The sequence below is a fragment of the Gopherus flavomarginatus genome, chromosome 3 (assembly GCF_025201925.1).
Source record: "Gopherus flavomarginatus isolate rGopFla2 chromosome 3, rGopFla2.mat.asm, whole genome shotgun sequence".
NCBI classification, from domain to species: Eukaryota; Metazoa; Chordata; order Testudines; family Testudinidae; genus Gopherus; species Gopherus flavomarginatus.
In genome coordinates this window covers 127,274,803-127,296,879 of record NC_066619.1, presented here as the reverse complement: position 1 = coordinate 127,296,879, position 22,077 = coordinate 127,274,803, and the positions used below count along the sequence as shown (strand labels likewise).

Below are 22,077 nucleotides of genomic sequence, written 5' to 3'. Positions count from 1 at the left end.
TGACATTTTAGGGGGAAATGAGAAACACAGTGCTGCAAACTGAAGACACAAAACCCAAGTGCATTTCTTCCTGTATCATTATGGTTTCATAACCATTTGAGGGAATTCAATCACCTTATCTTTGGCTACGCACACACTGCAGAGCCAATGTCAGCCCAGTACCCTAGTACAGATGCAGCCTATACCAACAGAGTTTTTCCTGTCAGTGTGGGAACACTACCTCCCCTTTTAAGTTTTGTGCTGGCATCTGTCTCTATACTGGGGGCTTTACTGGCATTGCTGTCACTGGGGAGGTGTTTTTTTTCACAACCATGACTGACACAGCTATGTCAATATAGGTTTTAAGCGCAGTAGAGCAAGTATCTGTTCTGCACCTTTCTATTCTAGATATAATGCAACTAATCCATCTAATTTAGAATAAAACTGTCATCTTTTCCTAGATTATACTGCTTGAGAGCTGAGCAACTCAGATATACTCATCAGGATTATATTTCAAGATTTGCTATCTGTAGTATTAAATATGACATCTAGTGCTAGTATCAATATATTGTCGTTTACTGAAAGCAAATGACAGAAAACTAATCCGCAAAACCAGACTAAACAAACAACTAAAATCTTAACATGAACATGAATACCTTGATTTATGTAATGCTATAGTAACAGTTCTACAAATTTTAGCAGTAGAGCATTTTCCCATGTTTTAGGATTCTCTACTATAATGAATCAGTTACATGCATTGCATTCTGGTACATTTCATGGAATTTAGTCCCCTCCTCCTTATCTGAACATCACTCTCAATGGCTTAAGGAGGAACTGGAGGTGCACACTGAAGTGCAGGTCATGAACAGAAACTTCCCTTAATGTGCAGTTACTTGAGACAAATTAATTTTCTCAAACATAAGCATACATATGCCATTAAATGATATACCGTAGCCTTCCTCAAAAGTATTCTAAATAAACTTTCTAATGAGATCTTCTAAATACCATTTATTTAAAACTGTGTAGTTCTACCTAGGGGCTTTTTGTGAAAGCCTTATAGCAAAAATGGAGAGGTTTTGATAATGTCACCAGAACCAAGATGGATTATAACTATTTACTTATGATTTGGGATTTTTAAAAATATAACACACACTATTGTCGAACCCAATTGTTCAACAATCAGGAAACAGGCCTAAAAAAACTCTATGAGTGGCTTAAAAACCATGAGATTTGGAAAAAAATAATTTGAGTTCCTTTTCATTGTCTTCTGATTTCTGAGCCATCCAGGTGCACTCAGGTTGGGTTTTTCAATCCCAAAGACAAAACAACCTCCATGCAAAGAGCGGGCAACCTCATGCTGCCTTGCTTGGTAATGTAGTAACTGTGGTAGTGTTGTCCAACATGCTGAGAATGTGATTGGAATAGATGGATCAGAGGAATGCTGCCCGAAATTCCAGGATGTTGATGTGAATCTGAAATTCCTGAGCAGTCCAGGTCCCCTGAATCAATGTGCTCATCCATGTGGGCGCCCCATCCGACGAGAAACGCATCCAGGATGATTGTTACTGATGGGGAGGGCAGAAAGAATGGCATCCTGGTGTAGACCTGATCTGAGTCTGTCCATCACTGGAGGAAAGAAATATCATTGGGAACCGACAGCAGAAAGTCCATGGTGTGGCACATGGGGGAATAGACTCTCTGAAGCCAGGGTTGTAAACAGCCAAAGCAGAGACGGGCCAACACAGTCACATTGTCATAAACAGATAGCTAAGGGTTAATGTCTCTTTCAGCTGAAGCACCTGACCAGAGGACCAATCAGGAAACCGGATTTTTTCAACTTTGGGTGGAGGGAATTGAGTGTCTTTGTCTTTGTCTGCCTGCCTGCTTTCTCTGAGCTTTGGAGAAGTAGCTCTACTTTCTAGTCTTCTGTTTCTAAGTGTAAGGACAAAGAGATCAGATAGTAAGTTCTATGGTTTCTTTTCTTTGGTATTTGCATGAATATAAGTGCTGGAGTGCTTTGATTTGTATTCTTTTTAAATAAGGCTGTTTATTCAATATTCTTTTAAGCAATTGACCCTGTGTTGTATTATCTAATACAGAGAGAACATTTGGATGTATTTTTCTTTCTTTTTATATAAAGCTTTCTTTTAAGACCTGTTGGAGTTTTTCTTTACTTCAGGGAAATTGAGTCTGTACTCACCAGGGAATTGGTGGGAGGAAGAAATCAAGGGGAGATTTGTGTGTTGAAGTGGCTAGCCTGATTTTGCATTCCCTCTGGGTGAAGAGGAAAGTACTTTTTGTTTCCAGGATTGGGAACAGAGAGGGAGATTCACTCTGTTTGGATTCACAGAGCTTGTGTCTGTGTATCTCTCCAGGAGCACCTGGAGGGGGGAAGGGAAAAAGGATTATTTCCCTTTGTTGTGAGACTCAAGGGATTTGGGTCTTGGGGTCCCCAGGGAAGGTTTTTCAGGGGGACCAGAGTGCCCCAAAACACTCTAATTTTTTGGGTGGTGGCAGCAGGTACCAGGTCCAAGCTGGTAACTAAGCTTGGAGGTTTTCATGCTAACCCCCATATTTTGGACGCTAAGGTCCAAATCTGGGACTAAGGTTATGTCATGGTGGCAGCCGGTGGGATGATATAGACAGAATCCAGAAGCCAGTAGGAATATTATATTTTTCTTTTCTCTGCTAAGGGCTTTTTAGCAGAGAGAAGCAGTTGGTTTTTTAAGGGAACCAGAGAGAATTTTTTTTTCTGCTCTCTCTGGGCTTGTCTACATCAGAAAGTTGCAGCGCTGGTGAGGGAGTTACAGCGCTGCAACTTTGAAGGTGTACACATCTGCAGGGCACCACCAGCGCTGCAACTCCCTGTTTGCAGCGCTGGCCGTACTCCCGTTTTGTCTCGGGTGTAGAGGATCCAGCGCTGGTGATCCAGCGCTGGTAATCCAATGTAGACACTTACCAGCGCTTTTCTTGACCTCCGTGGAAGGAGGAAGCCTCTGGTAATCAAGCTGGTCTCCTTTCCCGGTTTGCTCTCTCGTTCCCGGAGCCCCGAGCAAGCAGGTCTCCTTCCCTGCGGTTTGCTGGGTGGCTCCGGGAACGAGAGAGCAAACCGCGGCGAAGCGGGTCTCCTTTCCCGGTTTGCTCTCGCGTTCCCGGAGCCCAGAGCAAGCAGGTCTCCTTCCCTGCGGTTTGCTGGGTGGCTCCGGGAACGAGAGAGCAAACCGCGGCGAAGCGGGTCTCCTTTCCCGGTTTGCTCTCGCGTTCCCGGAGCCCAGAGCAAGCAGGTCACCTTCCCTGCGGTTTGCTGGGTGGCTCCGGGAACGAGAGAGCAAACCGCGGCGAAGCGGGTCTCCTTTCCCGGTTTGCTCTCGCGTTCCCGGAGCCCAGAGCAAGCAGGTCTCCTTCCCTGCGGTTTGCTGGGTGGCTCCGGGAACGAGAGAGCAAACCGCGGCGAAGCGGGTCTCCTTTCCCGGTTTGCTCTCTCGTTCCCAGAGCCCAGAGCAAGCAGGTCTCCTTCCCTGCGGTTTGCTGGGTGGCTCCGGGAACGAGAGAGCAAACCGCGGCGAAGCGGGTCTCCTTTCCCGGTTTGCTCTCGCGTTCCCAGAGCCCAGAGCAAGCAGGTCTCCTTCCCTGCGGTTTGCTGGGTGGCTCCGGGAACGAGAGAGCAAACCGCGGCGAAGCGGGTCTCCTTTCCCGGTTTGCTCTCGCGTTCCCGGAGCCCAGAGCAAGCAGGTCTCCTTCCCTGCGGTTTGCTGGGTGGCTCCGGGAACGAGAGAGCAAACCGCGGCGAAGCGGGTCTCCTTTCCCGGTTTGCTCTCGCGTTCCCGGAACCCCCCTTGAAGCCGCCCAACAGCGCTGCAGTGTGGCCACATCTAACACCACTTGCAGCGCTGGTTGCTGTAAGTGTGGCCACTCTGCAGCGCTGGCCCTATACAGCTGTACTAATACAGCTGTAACAACCAGCGCTGCAAAACTTTAGATGTAGACATGGCCTCTGGCAGTTTGTGGCTTGCATGTTAAGGGTCTTTTGTCATGCAATAGCCCTCCCATTAGGAGTCAAGTACCAGCACTTATAGGCATGCAAATAAAGTGGTTTTTCTGGTTTCCCTTCATTGAACATTAGCTAGAGAGAGAAAAGGAAAATTAGCTAAAGGCACTGTTGCTAGGCAGACTTCAGGAGGCAACAGAGAACCTGCAGTGCAGAAGATAAACACCGGAGGGCACCCCAACACAAGAAAACAGGAATCATGACTTCTAAGGCAAAAATTGAGGCCCAAGAGCAAGTCAGAGAAGCTGAACACAGGCGACAACTGGAAATAAAACAAACAGAGATGGAAATAAGAGAAAGAGAAAGAGAGGCGGCCCACCGCCGAGAAATGGAAAAGCACCAAAAAGAAATGGAAAAACAACAAAAAGAGAATGAAGAGAAGGAAAAACAGAGAAAACATGAACTGGAGTTGGCAAAAGCTGGGCTGCATGTGCCAGCCAACCCTAACAACCTGGCGCCAAATATTGCTCCACAGCACAGGAAATTTCCCACCTACAAGGCAGGTGATGACACCGAGGCCTTCTTGGAAAATTTTGAAAGAGTCTGTCTTGGGTACAGCATTCCCGAAGACCAGTACATGGTAGAATTGAGGTCACAGCTCAGTGGACCTTTAGCAGAGGTGGCAGCTGAAATGCCTAAGCACCAAATGAATGACTATAAACTTTTTCAAACCAAGGCCAGATACAGGATGGGGATAACCCCAGATCATGCCCGTCGGCGTTTCAGAAACCAAAAGTGGAAACCAGAGGAGTCATTTCCCAAACACGCCTACTACATTGCAAAAAACTATGAGGCCTGGCTAACAGGAAACAACATTCAAACCTTGGAAGAACTGAACCTCCTCATACAAATGGAGCAGTTCTTGGATGGTGTTCCTGAAGACATCACGCGGTACATACAAGATGGAAACCCCAAGAATATCGCTGAGGCGGGGGAGATTGGAGCCAAATGGATGGAACTGGCAGAAAGCAAAAAAGCTACTGTCAAGGGGAACGATTACCCCAGGGGGCACACAGACCATAAACCCTACCACCGAGGACAGCCAAAGACCCCACATACCACCCAAGTAAAGCCACAGATACCCTACCCTTCAACCTCACCAGTCTCCAGTAACTCACCTCGGCCCAGTGACCCATCAGATGGAAGATGCTTTAAGTGTAATGAACTGGGACATATCAAGGCCAAGTGTCCCAAGAACACCATGCGAGTGCAATTCATTACACCACCATCACACCAAAGATCCCCAGGCCCGGATGCCTCTCAAATACCCTTGGAGCGAAGGGAAAATTTGAGAGTGGGCGGAAAGAAGGTTACTGCGTGGAGAGACACGGGGGCACAAGTGTCAGCTATCCACCAATCCTTCGTTGACCCCAAATTCATCAACCCAAAGGCCAAAGTTACAATTTACCCCTTCATGTCACAAGCTGTAGACTTGCCTACAGCTCAACTGCCTGTCCAGTACAAAGGCTGGTCAGGAATGTGGACTTTTGCAGTCTATGACAATTATCCTATCCCCATGCTACTGGGGGAAGACTTGGCCAACCAGGTGAGGCGGGCCAAGAGAGTGGGAATGGTTACACGTAGCCAAACCAGGCAAGCTTCCAGACCCATTCCTGTTCCTGAACCGTCCACAGAGGCCCCGTCTGTGTTACCAGAGACCCAGACAGAGGTAGTGGACCCGGATTCCATGCCTACCACTGAAACAGCCACAGCATCTCCAGTCCCAGGCCCGGAACTGGAACAGCAACCAGCACCAGCAAGTGCAACCCCATCTTCAAACTCAACGCCAGAGGGCGCCAGCGAGCCAGAACTGGCAGAAGCAAAAGACAGCCATACCCAAAAGGCTCAGCCAGAGCCTGAAATACCCTCAGGTGCACCAGCGGAGAGCGGTTCACCAGCAACGGAAACAACCCCATCACCTACATCGCTTCCAGAGGGACCAAGCCCAAGTCCACAGTCTGAGGAAGAACTGGTGACCCCAGCCTCAAGGGAACAGTTCCAGACTGAGCAGGAAGCAGATGACAGCCTTCAGAAAGCTTGGGCGGCGGCACGGAGCACCCCACCGCCTCTCAGCTCTTCTAATCGATCCCGGTTTGTTATAGACCAAGGACTTTTATACAAGGAAATTCTTTCTGGTGGACACCGGGAAGAATGGCAGCCGCAAAAACAGTTGGTGGTTCCAACTAAGTACCGGGGGAAGCTCTTAAGCTTAGCCCATGATCATCCCAGTGGCCATGCTGGGGTGAACAGAACCAAGGACCGGTTGGGGAAGTCCTTCCACTGGGAGGGGATGGGCAAGGACATTGCCAAGTATGTCCGGTCTTGTGAGGTATGCCAAAGAGTGGGAAAGCCTCAAGACCAGGTCAAGGCCCCTCTCCAGCCACTCCCCATAATTGAGGTCCCATTTCAGCGAGTAGCTGTGGATATTCTGGGCCCTTTCCCAAAAAAGACGCCCAGAGGAAAGCAGTACGTACTGACTTTAGTGGACTTTGCTACCCGATGGCCAGAAGCAGTCGCTCTAGGCAACACCAGGGCTAACACTGTGTGCCTGGCCCTAACAGACATCTTTGCCAGGGTAGGTTGGCCCTCTGACATCCTTACAGATTCAGGGTCTAATTTCCTGGCAGGGACCATGGAAAAACTGTGGGAAACTCATGGGGTGAATCACTTGGTTGCCACCCCATACCACCATCAAACCAATGGCCTGGTGGAAAGGTTCAATGGAACTTTGGGGGCCATGATACGAAAATTCATCAACGAATTCTCCAATAATTGGGACCTAGTGTTGCAGCAGTTGCTGTTTGCCTACAGGGCTGTACCACATCCCAGTTTAGGGTTTTCACCATTTGAACTTGTGTATGGTCACGAGGTTAAGGGGCCATTACAGTTGGTGAAGCAGCAATGGGAGGGGTTTACGCCTTCTCCAGGAACTAACATTCTGGACTTTGTAAGCAACCTACAAAGCACCCTCCGACACTCTTTAGCCCTTGCTAGAGAGAACCTAAAGGATGCTCAAGAAGCGCAAAAGGCCTGGTATGACAGACATGCCAGAGATCGGTCCTTCAAGGTAGGAGACCAGGTTATGGTCTTGAAGGCGCAACAGGCCCATAAGATGGAAGCATCATGGGAAGGGCCATTCACGGTCCAAGAGCGCCTGGGAGCTGTAAACTACCTCATAGCATTTCCCAATTCCTCACTAAAGCCTAAAGTGTACCATGTTAATTCTCTCAAGCCTTTCTATTCCAGAGACTTACAGGTTTGTCAGTTTACAGTCCAGGGAGAGGATGCTGAGTGGCCTGACGGTGTCTACTACGACGGGAAAAAAGACGGTGGCGTGGAAGAGGTGAACCTCTCAACCACCCTGGAACGTCTGCAGCGGCAACAAATCAAGGAGCTGTGCACTAGCTTCGCCCCATTGTTCTCAGCCACCCCAGGACGGACTGAACGGGCATACCACTCCATTGATACAGGTAATGCTCACCCAATCAGAACCCCACCCTACCGGGTGTCTCCTCATGCCCAAGCTGCTATAGAACGGGAGATCCAGAACATGCTACAGATGGGTATAATCCGCCCATCTACCAGTGCATGGGCATCTCCAGTGGTTCTGGTACCCAAACCAGATGGGGAAATACGCTTTTGCGTGGATTACCGTAAGCTAAATGCTGTAACTCGTCCGGACAACTATCCAATGCCACGTACCGATGAGCTATTGGAAAAGTTGGGACGTGCCCAGTTCATCTCTACAATAGACTTAACCAAGGGGTACTGGCAAGTACCACTAGATGAACCTGCCAAGGAGAGGTCAGCATTTGTCACCCATGCGGGGGTGTATGAATTCAATGTCCTTCCTTTCGGCCTTCGAAATGCACCCGCCACCTTCCAGAGGCTGGTAGATGGTCTACTAGCGGGACTGGGAGAATTTGCAGTTGCCTACCTCGATGATGTGGCCATTTTTTCAGACTCCTGGCCCGAACACCTACTACACCTGGAAAAGGTCTTTGAGCGCATCAGGCAGGCCGGACTAACTGTTAAGGCCAAAAAGTGTCAAATAGGCCAAAACAGAGTGACTTACCTGGGGCACCAGGTGGGTCGAGGAACCATAAACCCCCTACAGGCCAAGGTGGATGCTATCCAAAAGTGGCCTGTCCCAAAGTCAAAGAAGCAGGTCCAATCCTTCTTAGGCTTGGCCGGATACTACAGGCGATTTGTACCACACTACAGCCAAATCGCTGCCCCATTGACCGACCTGACCAAAAAGACCCAGCCAAATGCCGTTAAGTGGACTGATGAGTGTCAAAAGGCCTTTACCCAACTTAAGGCAACGCTCATGTCTGACCCTGTGCTCAGGGCCCCGGACTTTGACAAGCCATTCCTAGTAACCACAGATGCATCTGAGCGTGGTATAGGAGCAGTGCTCATGCAGGAAGCAACAGATCACAACTTCCATCCTGTCGTGTTTCTCAGCAAGAAACTGTCTGAGAGGGAAAGTCACTGGTCAGTCAGTGAAAAGGAATGCTATGCCATTGTGTACGCCCTGGAAAAGCTACGCCCATATGTTTGGGGACGGCGGTTCCAACTACAAACTGACCATGCTGCACTAAAGTGGCTTCATACTGCCAAGGGGAACAACAAGAAACTTCTTCGTTGGAGTTTAGCTCTCCAAGATTTTGATTTTGAAATTCAACACATCACAGGAGCTTCTAACAAAGTAGCTGATGCACTCTCCCGTGAGAGTTTCCCAGGATTCAGTCGTTAAAAAGTGTTCTTAAAATGTAGAAGTCTGTTAGTTATATACTTAGGAGTATATGTAAAGGTGTATGTGTTGTATTAATCTGTTTATTTTCAAGTTCTAGAAGGAAATCGCCGCCAGTGAGCTTCCCCACTGTCTGCAATTTGGGGGGCGTGTCATAAACAGATAGCTAAGGGTTAATGTCTCTTTCAGCTGAAGCACCTGACCAGAGGACCAATCAGGAAACCGGATTTTTTCAACTTTGGGTGGAGGGAATTGAGTGTCTTTGTCTTTGTCTGCCTGCCTGCTTTCTCTGAGCTTTGGAGAAGTAGCTCTACTTTCTAGTCTTCTGTTTCTAAGTGTAAGGACAAAGAGATCAGATAGTAAGTTCTATGGTTTCTTTTCTTTGGTATTTGCATGAATATAAGTGCTGGAGTGCTTTGATTTGTATTCTTTTTAAATAAGGCTGTTTATTCAATATTCTTTTAAGCAATTGACCCTGTGTTGTATTATCTAATACAGAGAGAACATTTGGATGTATTTTTCTTTCTTTTTATATAAAGCTTTCTTTTAAGACCTGTTGGAGTTTTTCTTTACTTCAGGGAAATTGAGTCTGTACTCACCAGGGAATTGGTGGGAGGAAGAAATCAAGGGGAGATTTGTGTGTTGAAGTGGCTAGCCTGATTTTGCATTCCCTCTGGGTGAAGAGGAAAGTACTTTTTGTTTCCAGGATTGGGAACAGAGAGGGAGATTCACTCTGTTTGGATTCACAGAGCTTGTGTCTGTGTATCTCTCCAGGAGCACCTGGAGGGGGGAAGGGAAAAAGGATTATTTCCCTTTGTTGTGAGACTCAAGGGATTTGGGTCTTGGGGTCCCCAGGGAAGGTTTTTCAGGGGGACCAGAGTGCCCCAAAACACTCTAATTTTTTGGGTGGTGGCAGCAGGTACCAGGTCCAAGCTGGTAACTAAGCTTGGAGGTTTTCATGCTAACCCCCATATTTTGGACGCTAAGGTCCAAATCTGGGACTAAGGTTATTACAAGACGGGCCAACACAGTCACATATGTGCAAGACACCATGTGGCTCAGAACAAAAAGGCAAGTCCTGGCCAGAACAGAAAGACTGGAGAGCACCATGGAAATCAGCTCTTGTAGGGTCTGGAACCTGTCCTACGGCAGGTAGGCACGTGCTGAGAACACACTGATGTGGGCCCAATGAAGTCTAGGAAATGTGTGGAATCCAAAGTTGATTTATTGACATGTACACTCATCCCCAGGGAGGAGGAGGTGTGTGAGCAGCATGGAGGTCAAGGCTCAAGCTTCTCTTTTTTGATCTCGCTGCCAGAAGCCAATCGTCAAGATAAGGGAACGTAAGGACCTCTTAGCACCAGACATTGGCCGCCACTACCAAGAAAATCTTGGCGAAAATCTGTGCAGCAGTGGCGAGTCCAAACGGTAGATGTATTGGAAGTGACGAAGGCCGTCTGTGAATCTCAGGAAACAATTGTGGGCAGGATGGATATCCATATGAAAGCATTTCGCATACTGAGAGCCATATACCACATGCCTCCTCCTTAGGAAGGCATGCTGGCTGCTAGGGTGACCATACGAAAATCTTTGGCTTGCATATGAAATGGTTGAGATGGTCGAAGTCTTGGGAACCACCGCCCTGATACATTGTAGGTTCTGTTGCTCCTCTTTGCAGTAGGGAGTTCACTTCCTGGGCAAGGATACTGTTGTGAAAATGGCTCCTGAGGCAGGGCCGGGCAGAGGACCTGGGTGAGGTAGTCTTGTGAACTCAATTGTATAGCCATGTTGAATGACATCCAGGACCCACTTGTCTGTTATCACACTCCAAGCTCGTAAAAAGAGTGCTGGGTGTCCCCCGGAAGGGGGTGGGTCAGTTGCACAATCTGAGACAGGGTAGTTGATGGCTCTCTGGTTGCACTCCGAAATAATGCTTCTGCAAAGACTGAGTATGAGACGCTGAAGGTTGTGAAGATGAACCTGGCCGACAGCTCACTGGGTCTTCTAACATTTGCAAGGAGACTCATAAGGCTGCTGGTGGAAGAACTGGGGAGCTCTAAATTGCTGCGTCAGAGGTGGGCGGTAAAATTTGTGTTTGGGTGCTGGTGTCTAGATACCCAGCGATCGCAGAGTGGCACTGGAGTCTTTGAAGGAGTCAGTCTTCTGATGAAGAGATGAAATTCAACGAAAGGGAGCTCTCCATGGTGGTCTAGACTTCCCTCGGGAAACTGGACAAACGTAGCCATGACTCCCTATGTGTGACATCCCTGTAGCCATTGTGCACGAAGATGTATCCACCACATCCACTGCAGTCTGGAGTGTTGTTCTTGCAACCAATTTCCCCTCCTGTAGGATAGACTGGAAGCGAGTTAGATCCTGCTGGGGCAGTTTGTCTGTGAAATCTGCCAGCTTGCTGCAGGTAAGGTAGTAGTACTTGGTGAACAGAGCCAAGGAATTGGAAATGTGAAATTGTATGCTGACAGAAGAGAAGACCTTACAACCTAGAAAGTCCAGTTACATGCCCTTCTTGTCTGCTAGGGTGGAGCACGGGTGTTGCTGCTGAGCCTGTTCATTGCTGCCTGAATAACAAGGGAATTTGACTAAGGGTCGAGAGAAGAAAAACTGAGACCCCTTCAGAGGCACATAGTACCCCTTTTCCGCCCCTTGGGAGTGGGTTTGCAGCTAGCTGGAGTGTGCCATATGGTCTGTTCTGGTTGAAAAACGGCATCATTGATCAGTAGAGCTACCATGGCCAGTACTGAGGTGTGTACGATGTCAAGAAGTTGGTGATGCTTGTCTTGTACTTCCTCCAGTGGGATGTGGAGGGCAATCACCACCCTACGCAGCAGTTCTTGAAATTGGCGCTAGTCAATTGGGTGCAAAGAGGGAGTTGAAGACATCATGGTATCCAGGGATGACGAGGGGAATTTCTCCAGTTCTGGCAGTACCACTGGAGTCGGACTAAGTGCTGCATCCTCCAACAGTGGTTCTAAACACCTGCTCAATGATGGTCAAAGGAGTGAGATTGGAGACTTCTCACAAGCAGAGCGGGAAGATTCCAATGGCAGATTCTGAGGTCACAACCCCCAGTACGGCCAACAGGCGGACCCGGTGGTTGCTGTGCACAGTCCCTAGGAGTGGGATACCAGCGATGCCAAGGCTCAGCAAAGGGAAGGTATTGCCATTGAGTCAACGGGACCTTAGGGTAGGCATACTGATGATAGAGGAGGAGCAGACTCTGCTTTCTGTCTGAGTTCTCTGATGCAGAGAAGTCAGAGCCCGGTTCAAACGATGGCGCTGTTGGAACCATGGGAGTCGTTGGGGAGCAGGTGGGAACATGGCCCGAAAGAGGCAAGTCTAATGTGGGGAAGCATTCTCTGCTAGAAGGGAATGGAGATCTCACCTCTGCCAAGGCAAGAGTTCATAAGACGCGGGGGCAGACTTGAATCTTCCCTGCGTCAGTGACACGCTCTCTGCAGTCGGACCCAGAGCAAGAACGGGCACTGAAAAGGAGAACTGCCTAGGAACCGAAGGCTCCCTTGACTTTGGTAGTGCTGACTAAGGAGTTTGCAGCTTGGTGGGCAGATCAGACGTTTTGTACGGCTTCTTATTGTGCTTCTGAGCCTTGGAACATGCCAGTTCTACATGGCTGGAGGTGCTGGACAGAGCAATACCCTTCTTGGGCCTGGAGAAAGGCTGCCATTTTTATGCGCAAGCTTCCTTGCCTCACGGCTAGGCCTCAGCATGGAATTGTGCTCCGCGGTAGAAGGTGCACTTCTAGATTGCTCAGTGTATGGAGGGGGAGGTCGTGTTCCCTGGCCTGTATCAGACTGCAGCCTGATGACAACCTCCATGAGGTGCTTCTTGAGGCAGAGAGCCCAGCCTTCCTGGGTATGGCTTGGGAAGGAGAAGCAGATACTGCACCTGTATGCAATGGGAGCTTCTTCCAAGCAGAAAAGGCAGCACTGGTGCTCGTCACTGGTTGAAAGTGAGTAAGGGCAGGAGGTGCAGCTCTTGAACCTCAGTGTCTTCGGCACAATCCAGTACCCAGGCATGGAGGCAGGGGGGCAACTGGTAAAACAGTGTCCCAAAGTCCTTAAAATCCTAAAAACTACTACTACTGACACTAAAATTACTACAAAAAAAACAACAAAATACTAACTATACACAGGAATAAACCATTTTTGGGGTTTTTTTTTTTTGCACAAAGTGTGTCACAAAAGACAAGAGACCAGTAGAGGCTCCGGCTCAAACCATGTGGTGATGAGAAGAAACGCAGGGCATGGTCAGTCCGCTCCGCCCTTTATCACCCTGGATGAAACCATGAGGCAGAGCAAGGGTGCATGTGCGGATCAACGGACACTACTAGTTTCAAAATCTCTGGCTCCAAGAGCATGCGTACAACCCTCAGTGGAATACAATAGGGACCATCACTAAAGAATACAGTGAAACTGACAACATACAAAGAAAGCTGTCAAATGCACACAGAATATAAAATGGACAAAAGGAAAATATTTAATTTTTGATTTCTTCCAGTTATAACCACCTGGGGCTTCTCTACCCTAGAACGATTTGCTGCTTTAACTATATTGGACTCTCCAGTCACTCAGCACTGAAAACAGCTCCACCAGCAGCAGTAGCGCAGAAGTAAGAGTAGCAGTACCACACCCCTCCCTCCAATAACCTTGTAATCCACCCTGTGACTCCCTTTTGCATCAGGACCCCCAATTCGAGAAAAGCTGGTCTCCCACGTGAAATCTGTATAGTATAGGGTTTGAGCCCAAAAAAAGATCAGATTTCACAGGGGGAGACCAGATTTCACGGTCTGAGACATGTTTTTCATGGCTGTGAATTTGGTAGGGCCCTATCTATAGTAAATAAATCACCTCAGATCAGTGCTACTGGAAACATTTTCAAAATCTGATTTTTCACTATACTGTTTTCTTAGGGCTTTGTCTTCACTAGACTTTTGAATTGCCAACTAACTTGAAGTACTTAACAGATTTGCAAAGGCTAGCGTGGACACCTCCCACACATTTGGCCCAGGCTACAAATGCATGGAGACTGGTAAGAGTGGGATGGATTGTAGGGCGAGTGTCCTTACAAACATTTTAAGTATCTCCAGTTAATCGTCAATCACTGAGGCCTTGTCTACACTTACAAGTCAGAGTGCGTTGAATCAGCCCCGGGCGCCCTAACTCCTGAGGTTTCCACACTGGCAAGGCATTTAGAGCGCCCCTGGTAATCTACCTCCACGAGAAGCTTAGAGCTTGCTGCGTCCTAGCTGAAGCACTGGGGTGTCAGTGTGGATGACGTGTTGAATTATTGCGCTGTGACTGGCCTCTGGAAATGTCCCATAATCCCTTGAAGTCAAGTGGCCACTCACATCATTATTTTGAACTCAGCTGCAGGCATGCGGATATCCCCTTTCAAAGCTCCATTTCTGACAGCCCACATGCTTATCTGCTTCGGGACACAAAGCAAACCATTACTGTAGAATGCTCCTGCTGCAGGGACAAGTGTGTGCGCGAGAGAGAAAGAGAGAGAGAGGGGCGGAGGGTGGGGGCTGATGTGAAGGTTTTCCCCTTCCCCCTGCCGCTGTTTGAACTTACAAGACAGCATGTTGACAGACTCTGCCCCCAAAACACACAGTCTCTCCTCCCACATACACGCAACACACTCCCTGTCACACTCCACCCCTCATTTGAAAAGCAGCTGGCAATCTAGTAGGATGCCCTGGAACACTGGGATTGGGAAACCTGCATCATGTGATACTGTGCCTTCCCCATTAGGCATTGCAACCCCATTCCAAAGCACGTTGCAGCCACTTGCCCACTGGGATAGCTACCACAACTCACTGCTCTCTGTGGCGCTGCAAGAGCTGCTAATGTGGCCACGCAGTTGACAGTGTGAACACACAGCACGGCTTTCCCTGCTGCTGTCTATGATGGCTGGTTTAACTCCCGGCGCTCTACATCTGCAAGTGTAGACCTAACATCTAGTGTAGGCATAACCCTTATTCTTTACATTTTTCTCAGTTTGCTACTAAAAACATTAGTCATTTATACTTCAGTTTCTAGTTCTCTGACACTATCATAATGCTGCAATGTTTGGGTTCAGAATATTGCAGAATATCTTTTGCATACAAATAGTTTCCATTGGAAATTTAAATAAATGTATGGAAACATTTTTACTGGTCTTTGGTTTTGTACAAGCTTTAGACTACCTGACGTTACGTTTGGCCCTAAATTTAATTTAGGGTATCCATTCCACAATCTCAGAGCATGAGTGAGTATCTGATCTAGTAGCCTCTAAATCCCCATCTCTTTTATTCATGCACATTTGTTTAGTATTGAACTCATTACGCAAGAGAAGGTATATTCATCAGACTATTACTGACTACCAGATTAAAGATATTCTGCAGTAAGCATGATAAAGCAGCTATTTTCTTGACGCTCGGCACTCTATGTTAGACTGTGTATGATCTATAAAAATACACCTGTCAGCAATGCAACAAGACAGCTTAGACACTTGTGCCATGTTTTTTAAGAAAATGCATCTTAAAACAGATACAATGTAAAACAGTGGCTGTATTATTCTCTAATGATTATTTCATCTCTCTCTCTCATTCGGTTGCTGTAACCAAAGGTCTATTATGGCAAAGATTAAAATAGAGAATAAATGAATCAGAATAGAACAAAGTACTAAAAATGTGAGACAAGACGGGAAACAATACTTGCTGGCAGTAGGTCTGGATAATGCAGTTTGCAGAGATCTGGCTCTGCATATCATCTTCTACCTAATTGTACCCTGCACTTTTCACCTTCTGTATGGCGTTGTCCTAATTTCTGATCTTATGTTGGTGTCCTGATTTTAGATTCTTCATATTTTTTAAAATAACTTGTTTTGAAAGATATACATCTTATTTCATGTGTAAAGCCTTAATTTTGTGAGAAATTTGACCAGTTATATATTTTTCTCCCTGCCTCCAGACTTTACATTTATATGAAGAGCTAGAAAGATCTCTGGTAGTTTCACTTTCAGTTAATATCAATTCCTGCTTAATCAAGAAACATAAGCAGTATTCAGACCATTCACAAATCTCACTCTACTTTGAACTTTCCTACTTTATCATATAATTATATTAATACAGGCATGGTTGTGTCCAACTGAAAATGAACTAAATTTGTTGGTCAAGATAATTCTCTTCATGTCAGTTTTTTAATAATACGAGTTTTGATATAGATTTCACATAATCTCCCTTCATCAACAACTAGAAAATAATGTTATTGCAAAAGGAGGCAGCACTTTTAGTCTGTTGGCTTTTGTAGCCTAAATATCAGAAACGAAAAATGAGATGAAACAAGAGATGAAACGCAAGTGAAAATAAATACAACTACAAATGAGGCCATTATAAATTCTCACAAATTTTTTTTTTTTTTTTTTTTTTTTTACCTTAAGCCATTTATCGACACACTTGGCATGGAACTCGTGGTTACAAGGTAAGACTCTAAGTAGCTGCCTTGATTCAAAATCACACATGCATACTACGCACCTAAAAAAAGATTGCAGAGTTTGAAGTTATTCAGCAACAACAAATTGGCATTCTATAGACAACTTATAGGTTGTGCTTGCAATGGGGTTTTTAGTAGGAGTAGCTACCCTGGTGGAGCGGCATGAGTACAAACCTCTCGTGTAGACCAGCTGTGCCAGTGTAAACAGAGCTGCTCCAATGCCGCTTACCTTGGCTTCAAACCTTAGCATAGGGAAGGTCTAACGCTCCCAACACACAGGATCTTCACCACCCCAATCAAGAGCACACGCAAGATTTTGTTACAGTAATTCATGCGAATATTAAAGTTTGCAATGAGCTGCTAAAGATTAGTCAGTGTAAACCCCTCAAGTACTTTTCATTCAGTTTTAATATTAGGTTTTTGGTTTTTTTTAATATGAATATATATAAAAAGGCTAATCATGAGTTGCCACTTCCCCGCCTCAAAAAAGTGTGAACTTTGGATCAGATTACTTCTTTTTAGAAATTCCCCCTTTAATTTATATTTCTGTTCAGTCATGTGTTTTCTTAAAACAGATTCATCATGGTTGAAACATCAACTTTAAGCAAAAAACAATCACATTTCCACCTGAAAATCTATTCCCTACTTCTTGTTACAAGTAATACCTAAGACTGTTGTAACTAGAAGACTGAAAAAAGGCCTTTTTTTTTTCCTTCCAGTTTGTTTACTTTATATATTTGACAGCACTTTGTGTATGGTCACTTTCACTGCCTCCCATGTATAACCATTTTCTCCTTTTGTTTATGTGGTTTTCCAAATAGAACAGATAAACAGATTAAATAGGAAAATGTGTAAACCAGAAAAACTGGCAAGGGCTTTCAGAGGTAGGAACAGTGCCTGAAACCACTTTTGATATAGGGTAAATTTCAAGTTGACAATGTCCCTTTAATGTAGCAAACTGAATAAATAACTGGGCAACTTTTAAAACATGTTCCAAGTGTACCTACTCATCATGTTAAACCTTAAAACACTCCATATTTCAAGTAGGAATGTATGAGCTTTCAAAGTCAAGGTAATTATTATCTGGGCTGGAAAATTTAAAAAGGCACATACCATTTGATGTGCATTTTGAACACTTGTGTTACAATACTGGCTGCTATGGACTCCTCCAACCTAGAACGATCAAAATGACCTAGAAAGCAACTTAAACTGAGAGCCAAAAGCAATACACTTACAAAGTCTGTTCTGACTGGTGGTTGTTTGGATTGAACCTGTAAGATGGAAGCTGTTCAATGTCTGCTTTTGTCAGTCCTCGTGGTTTGGCTTCTCCCAATCGTTCTGCCAAATTCAGCAGCGCCTGCAGAAAGCGGAGTTTGTGCTTTTTAAAATCTCATTGTTCACAGGAGCTCTGGCTCCCCTACAACTGCAATGTATTTATTTTTTTGACATAAAATGTTATCACTATTCCACAATATAGTGCTAGCAAGAGGGACTGAGAATCTTGATCGCCCCTTCCCTCACAATTACAGGCTCTTGGAAAACATTCCTTTCAGAGTTTGATCCCAGGTAAGTACTTTTTGAACTGCATAAGAGAGCTTTGTTCAGGTTATCTAAATCTTCATGACCCAGTTCTTAATCTGTCCTGCAGCTGCATTCACAGCATGATACATATTTTCTTTTAGATAGAAAAAAGCTGAAATAATAGTATGAATAATCAGAGGAAACAACTGCCTAACCTGACTGCATATTGCTGCCTGGTTGAGCTATAGTTTAAAGGGACACCAACTCTGGCTCCTACTTCTTGCCTAGCTGAGTTCAGCTATGGAGATTATGTGCTGAGAGCTCCCAAGGAATGACGAAGTCACACTGGACTGGGCAGACTCTTTCAGTAGAATATTTTTATTCGTGTACAGGCTTCGATATGAAGCACGATATCAAAACACTTCACTTCTCCCATGTAAATAATTTATCCTCAATACCCTTGTGAGCTGAGGAAGCAGCAAACAGCTTCAGAAACAGGGTAACTGAGGCACAGAGAAATTAGGTGAGTTGCTCAAATGCACAAAGGGAATATGTGGCAGAAGTCAAAGCTGAATCTGGATCTCCTGAACCCAGCCTACTGTCTTAACTGGCAGGGCAACGGCTTCAGAGGAGCTTGCACACATCACACTAGAAATACTGCACCACTGCAAGGACGCAGAACCGAGGCGATAAATCAAGGGAAAGGAGAGGAAGGGAAAAGGAGGTGTTAGTACCGTTATACAAGGCACTGGTGAGACCTCATCTGGAATAATTGTGCAGTTCTGGTCTCCCATGTTTAAGAAGGATGAATTCAAACTGGAACAGGTACAGAGACGGGCTACTAGGATGATCCGAGGAATAGAAAACCTATCTTACGAAAGGAGACTGAAAGAGCTTGGCTTGTTTAGCCTAACCAAAAGAAGGTTGAGGGGGGATATGCTTGCTCTTTATAAATATATCAGAGGGATAAATATCAGGGAGGGAGAGGAATTTTTTAAGCTTAGTACCAATGTGGACACAAGAACAAATGGGTATAAACTGGACACTAGGAAGTTTAGACTTGAAATTAGATGAAGGTTTCTAATCATTAGAGGAATAAAGTTCTGGAACAGCCTTCCAAGGGGTGTAGTGGGAGTAAAAGACATAGCTGACTTCAAGACTAAGTTTGATAAGTTTATGGAGGGGATGGTATGATGAATTAATTGCCAAAATTAGGCTATCCCATCTGTGACAATTAGCAGGTAAATATGCCCAGTGGTCTGTGATGGGATGTTAGATGGGGTGGGATCTGAGTTACTACAGAGAATTCTATCCTGGGTGCTGGCTGGTGAGTCTTGCCCACATGCTCAGGGTATAACTGATCGCCGTATTTGGGGTCGGGAAAGGAATTTTCCTTCAGGGCAGACTGGCAGAGGCCCTAGAGTTTTTTCGCCTTCCTCTGCAGCATGGGGCACGGGTCACTTGCTGGAGGATTCTCTGCACCTTGAGGTCTTTAAACTATGATTTGAGAACTTTAATAACTCAGACATAGGTCAGGGGTTTGTTCCAGGAGTGGGTGGGTGAGATTCTGTGGCCTGCACTGTGCAGGAGGTCAGACTAGACCATAATGGTTTCTTCTGAACTTAAGTCTGTGAATCTATGAAAACAACTTTTAACTGCCCTTTCATTTCTCCCTCTCAGTACAGCTGCCCTTTTTCTGTTGGAAAAAAAACAAACAGCAGCAAACAAAAACCCTCACTAGAGTTGCAGTTTGATTGTTTCAGTCAGTAACTGAAAACTTAAAGCAACTGTCTTGCCACTATCTGTTACTAATAAGGCAGCGAGGTTCCTGGGGAACAGAAAAAGGGAGAAGTGGGAGGAAGGAGAGGAAAGAGAAAAGAAAAGCTTAATACATATCACTGTCCATCTGCTAGCTGGGAGGAACTATATAACCCAAGTGCCAGGACTGAGATAGAAGAATGGTTTTAAAAAGAACAAAGCTGTACTCTAATAGCAATAAGCTACTTCAAGTTGTACATTAGGTTGTTACCAATGCACATCCTGAACCAATAAGCCATCTAAGTGCACACCCTATGATGGTTTACTGCTTTATTTTCACACCAATATTTGTATTGGAGAATGCATCAACTGAAATGGTATTTGCATATTTATATACTCTTCCAGTTCACAACTTTTATACCTTATTTCCATATTTCAAAGGTTAGGATTTTTAACCTGTAACTTTCTTGGTATGTGTTTTTTCCAATTCTTGTTACTAATGACAGTACCCTTAACATTAAGGCAACGAAGTGCATGATGGAATTTTGCAAGCATTATGTTTCACATTCAGCTGAATTCATCTTATAATAGTAGCATTAGTGCGTAAAGCTAACATCAATTAGCAAGTCATGTAAAATGCACTGCATGACATTATTTGCACAAAACTTACTTCTGTAAAATATTTGAAAATCAATTAAAATGCAAGAAAAAAGTGAAATCTAGAATGAAAAATGGAGCAATTGATTAGTAGTCTGGGAGGGTTCTGAAAAGAAATAGGAACAAAATAAAAGAGTTTTTATTAGTTTTTAACATCCAATACAACAGGCATAACATATTGTTTCTAGATTCTATTTTCAGACATACAGACATTACATTTATTTAGAAGGCCAAAAAAGGATTTAGGGGAAGATGGTAGTCAGTATAAATTCATCATTTAAGTTAACTACTGTCTCCCAAACATATCTGCACTTCATAAACCAACCTCATAGTTTTCCACCTCTCCATCTTCCACATCCAACTCAAAGCTGAAAGCTGGTCCAACTGCAGGTGGCACCGGAAGCATTGATCTGCAGGAAGAACAATCAGGGATAGGATTTACTATTCATAAAATTAAACAGTTAGCCAAAACAATACGCTTTTGCTTACTTTCAGCAAAGTTATGCCCAATGTTCTCCACCTGCAATTTTGTTCACTTATTAAAATGAATATGCTTTAGAAATTAAATGGAAATGCTAAATTAATGCATTAAAGTAAAAGATTAAAATTCAGAATCCAGGCAATTCAACAGTTAAGGTACTCACAGGAAAGTTAACTCCAAGACATGGCACATGAGACATACAGTAGAATATTTTCAATTGCTATTTATGAGATTATGTCTCAGATACCTACAAGTCAATGTTCCCATAGAAACTAGCATCATTGCAATGATAACTAAAATTCAGAACAGAACTTCTGGCTTCTATTTTAAAAGCCGAACAGATTGAACAAAAAAATTACCAAAGGCAAGTAACCCCAACTTGATGTGGCTCTGCAATGCAAAAAGGCTAAGTTCTCCAACACACAAATACATGTAATTAAGTGCGCAAGTTGGTCCAATTGAACATTTTGAGTAGATCCCACTGCACTTTCTCATATACGTGTGTATATTACAGGAACTTAGCCCAGGGAGAAAACAGAGGTGTTTCTACATCTGGGAAATGAGATCAAGCATGGGGTGCTAATTTTTCTGTTCTTAATTTTTTCTTTCATTAAAAACAAGCAATATATATGCCAAAAATTAAGAAAATTCATCATCATAGTTAAAAATTTACAGCAGAGTAGGAAAATTCACAAGTTAAGATTTCTAGAGCACTGTAAATTTGGTCTCACTGGACTCATACTACAAAACTCTCTCAACTTTGCTAAGTAAGGGCAGGGCATATGGGGAAGTTCTGACAAGAACGTGTGATCTAAAGCTTGGCAAGTTCACTGGATCGTTTATTTAAATGTAATTTAGCAGAGTCTGAAACTGCAGAGTGCACACAGTGAAAGAAACTGGAGGTTTGGGAATCCAACAAAAGACTTGAAACTCCATGAGCTCTTTTTCAGTGCTGTCTTTCAGATACAGGGAGGAATACAAATATTCATCTTCTCTTTCCAAGCATTTTATGTTCAGCTCAAAGATAGATGCAGCATCCACAGAACAAACAAAGCATGTGGAATCTTTTCATTCAGCAGAAAGGGGCCCTACTCAGTTTTCTAAGCCCATTATAATCCCTGAATTTTGTTTCTTCCTCACTCTCAAAGAAATGGCTGATTGGAAGCAGGACAGAAATTCAGCATCTACAACAGATTCACAGTTCAGTCAATAAGAAAAGTAACAGCACATAGTATTCCTTTATTTTTCAATAAAACTGTTTCAAACTAAGTAAAGCAACTTATCCCTGAATAAAGACTGTTGGATTTGAACCGAGTATAAACACTTCAGTTTTTCTCCCATTGTAAGGACATATCAGAACGTA

General features: G+C 44.8%; 1 protein-coding gene across 2 annotated transcripts in view; it reads right to left on the bottom strand.

Moving 5' to 3' along the window:
- The window catches only part of RNF38 (ring finger protein 38), a 219,225-nt gene that overhangs the window by 4,734 nt on the left and 192,414 nt on the right, over window positions 1-22,077 (bottom strand). For both annotated transcript variants that reach the window (XM_050943104.1, XM_050943105.1), the window contains 3 exons: window positions 20,559-20,643; window positions 17,533-17,654; window positions 16,239-16,338 (listed from right to left, as the gene is read on the bottom strand). In XM_050943104.1, the coding sequence (XP_050799061.1) occupies window positions 16,239-16,338; window positions 17,533-17,654; window positions 20,559-20,643 (307 nt within the window). The remainder of the gene's footprint in view (window positions 1-16,238; window positions 16,339-17,532; window positions 17,655-20,558; window positions 20,644-22,077) is intronic.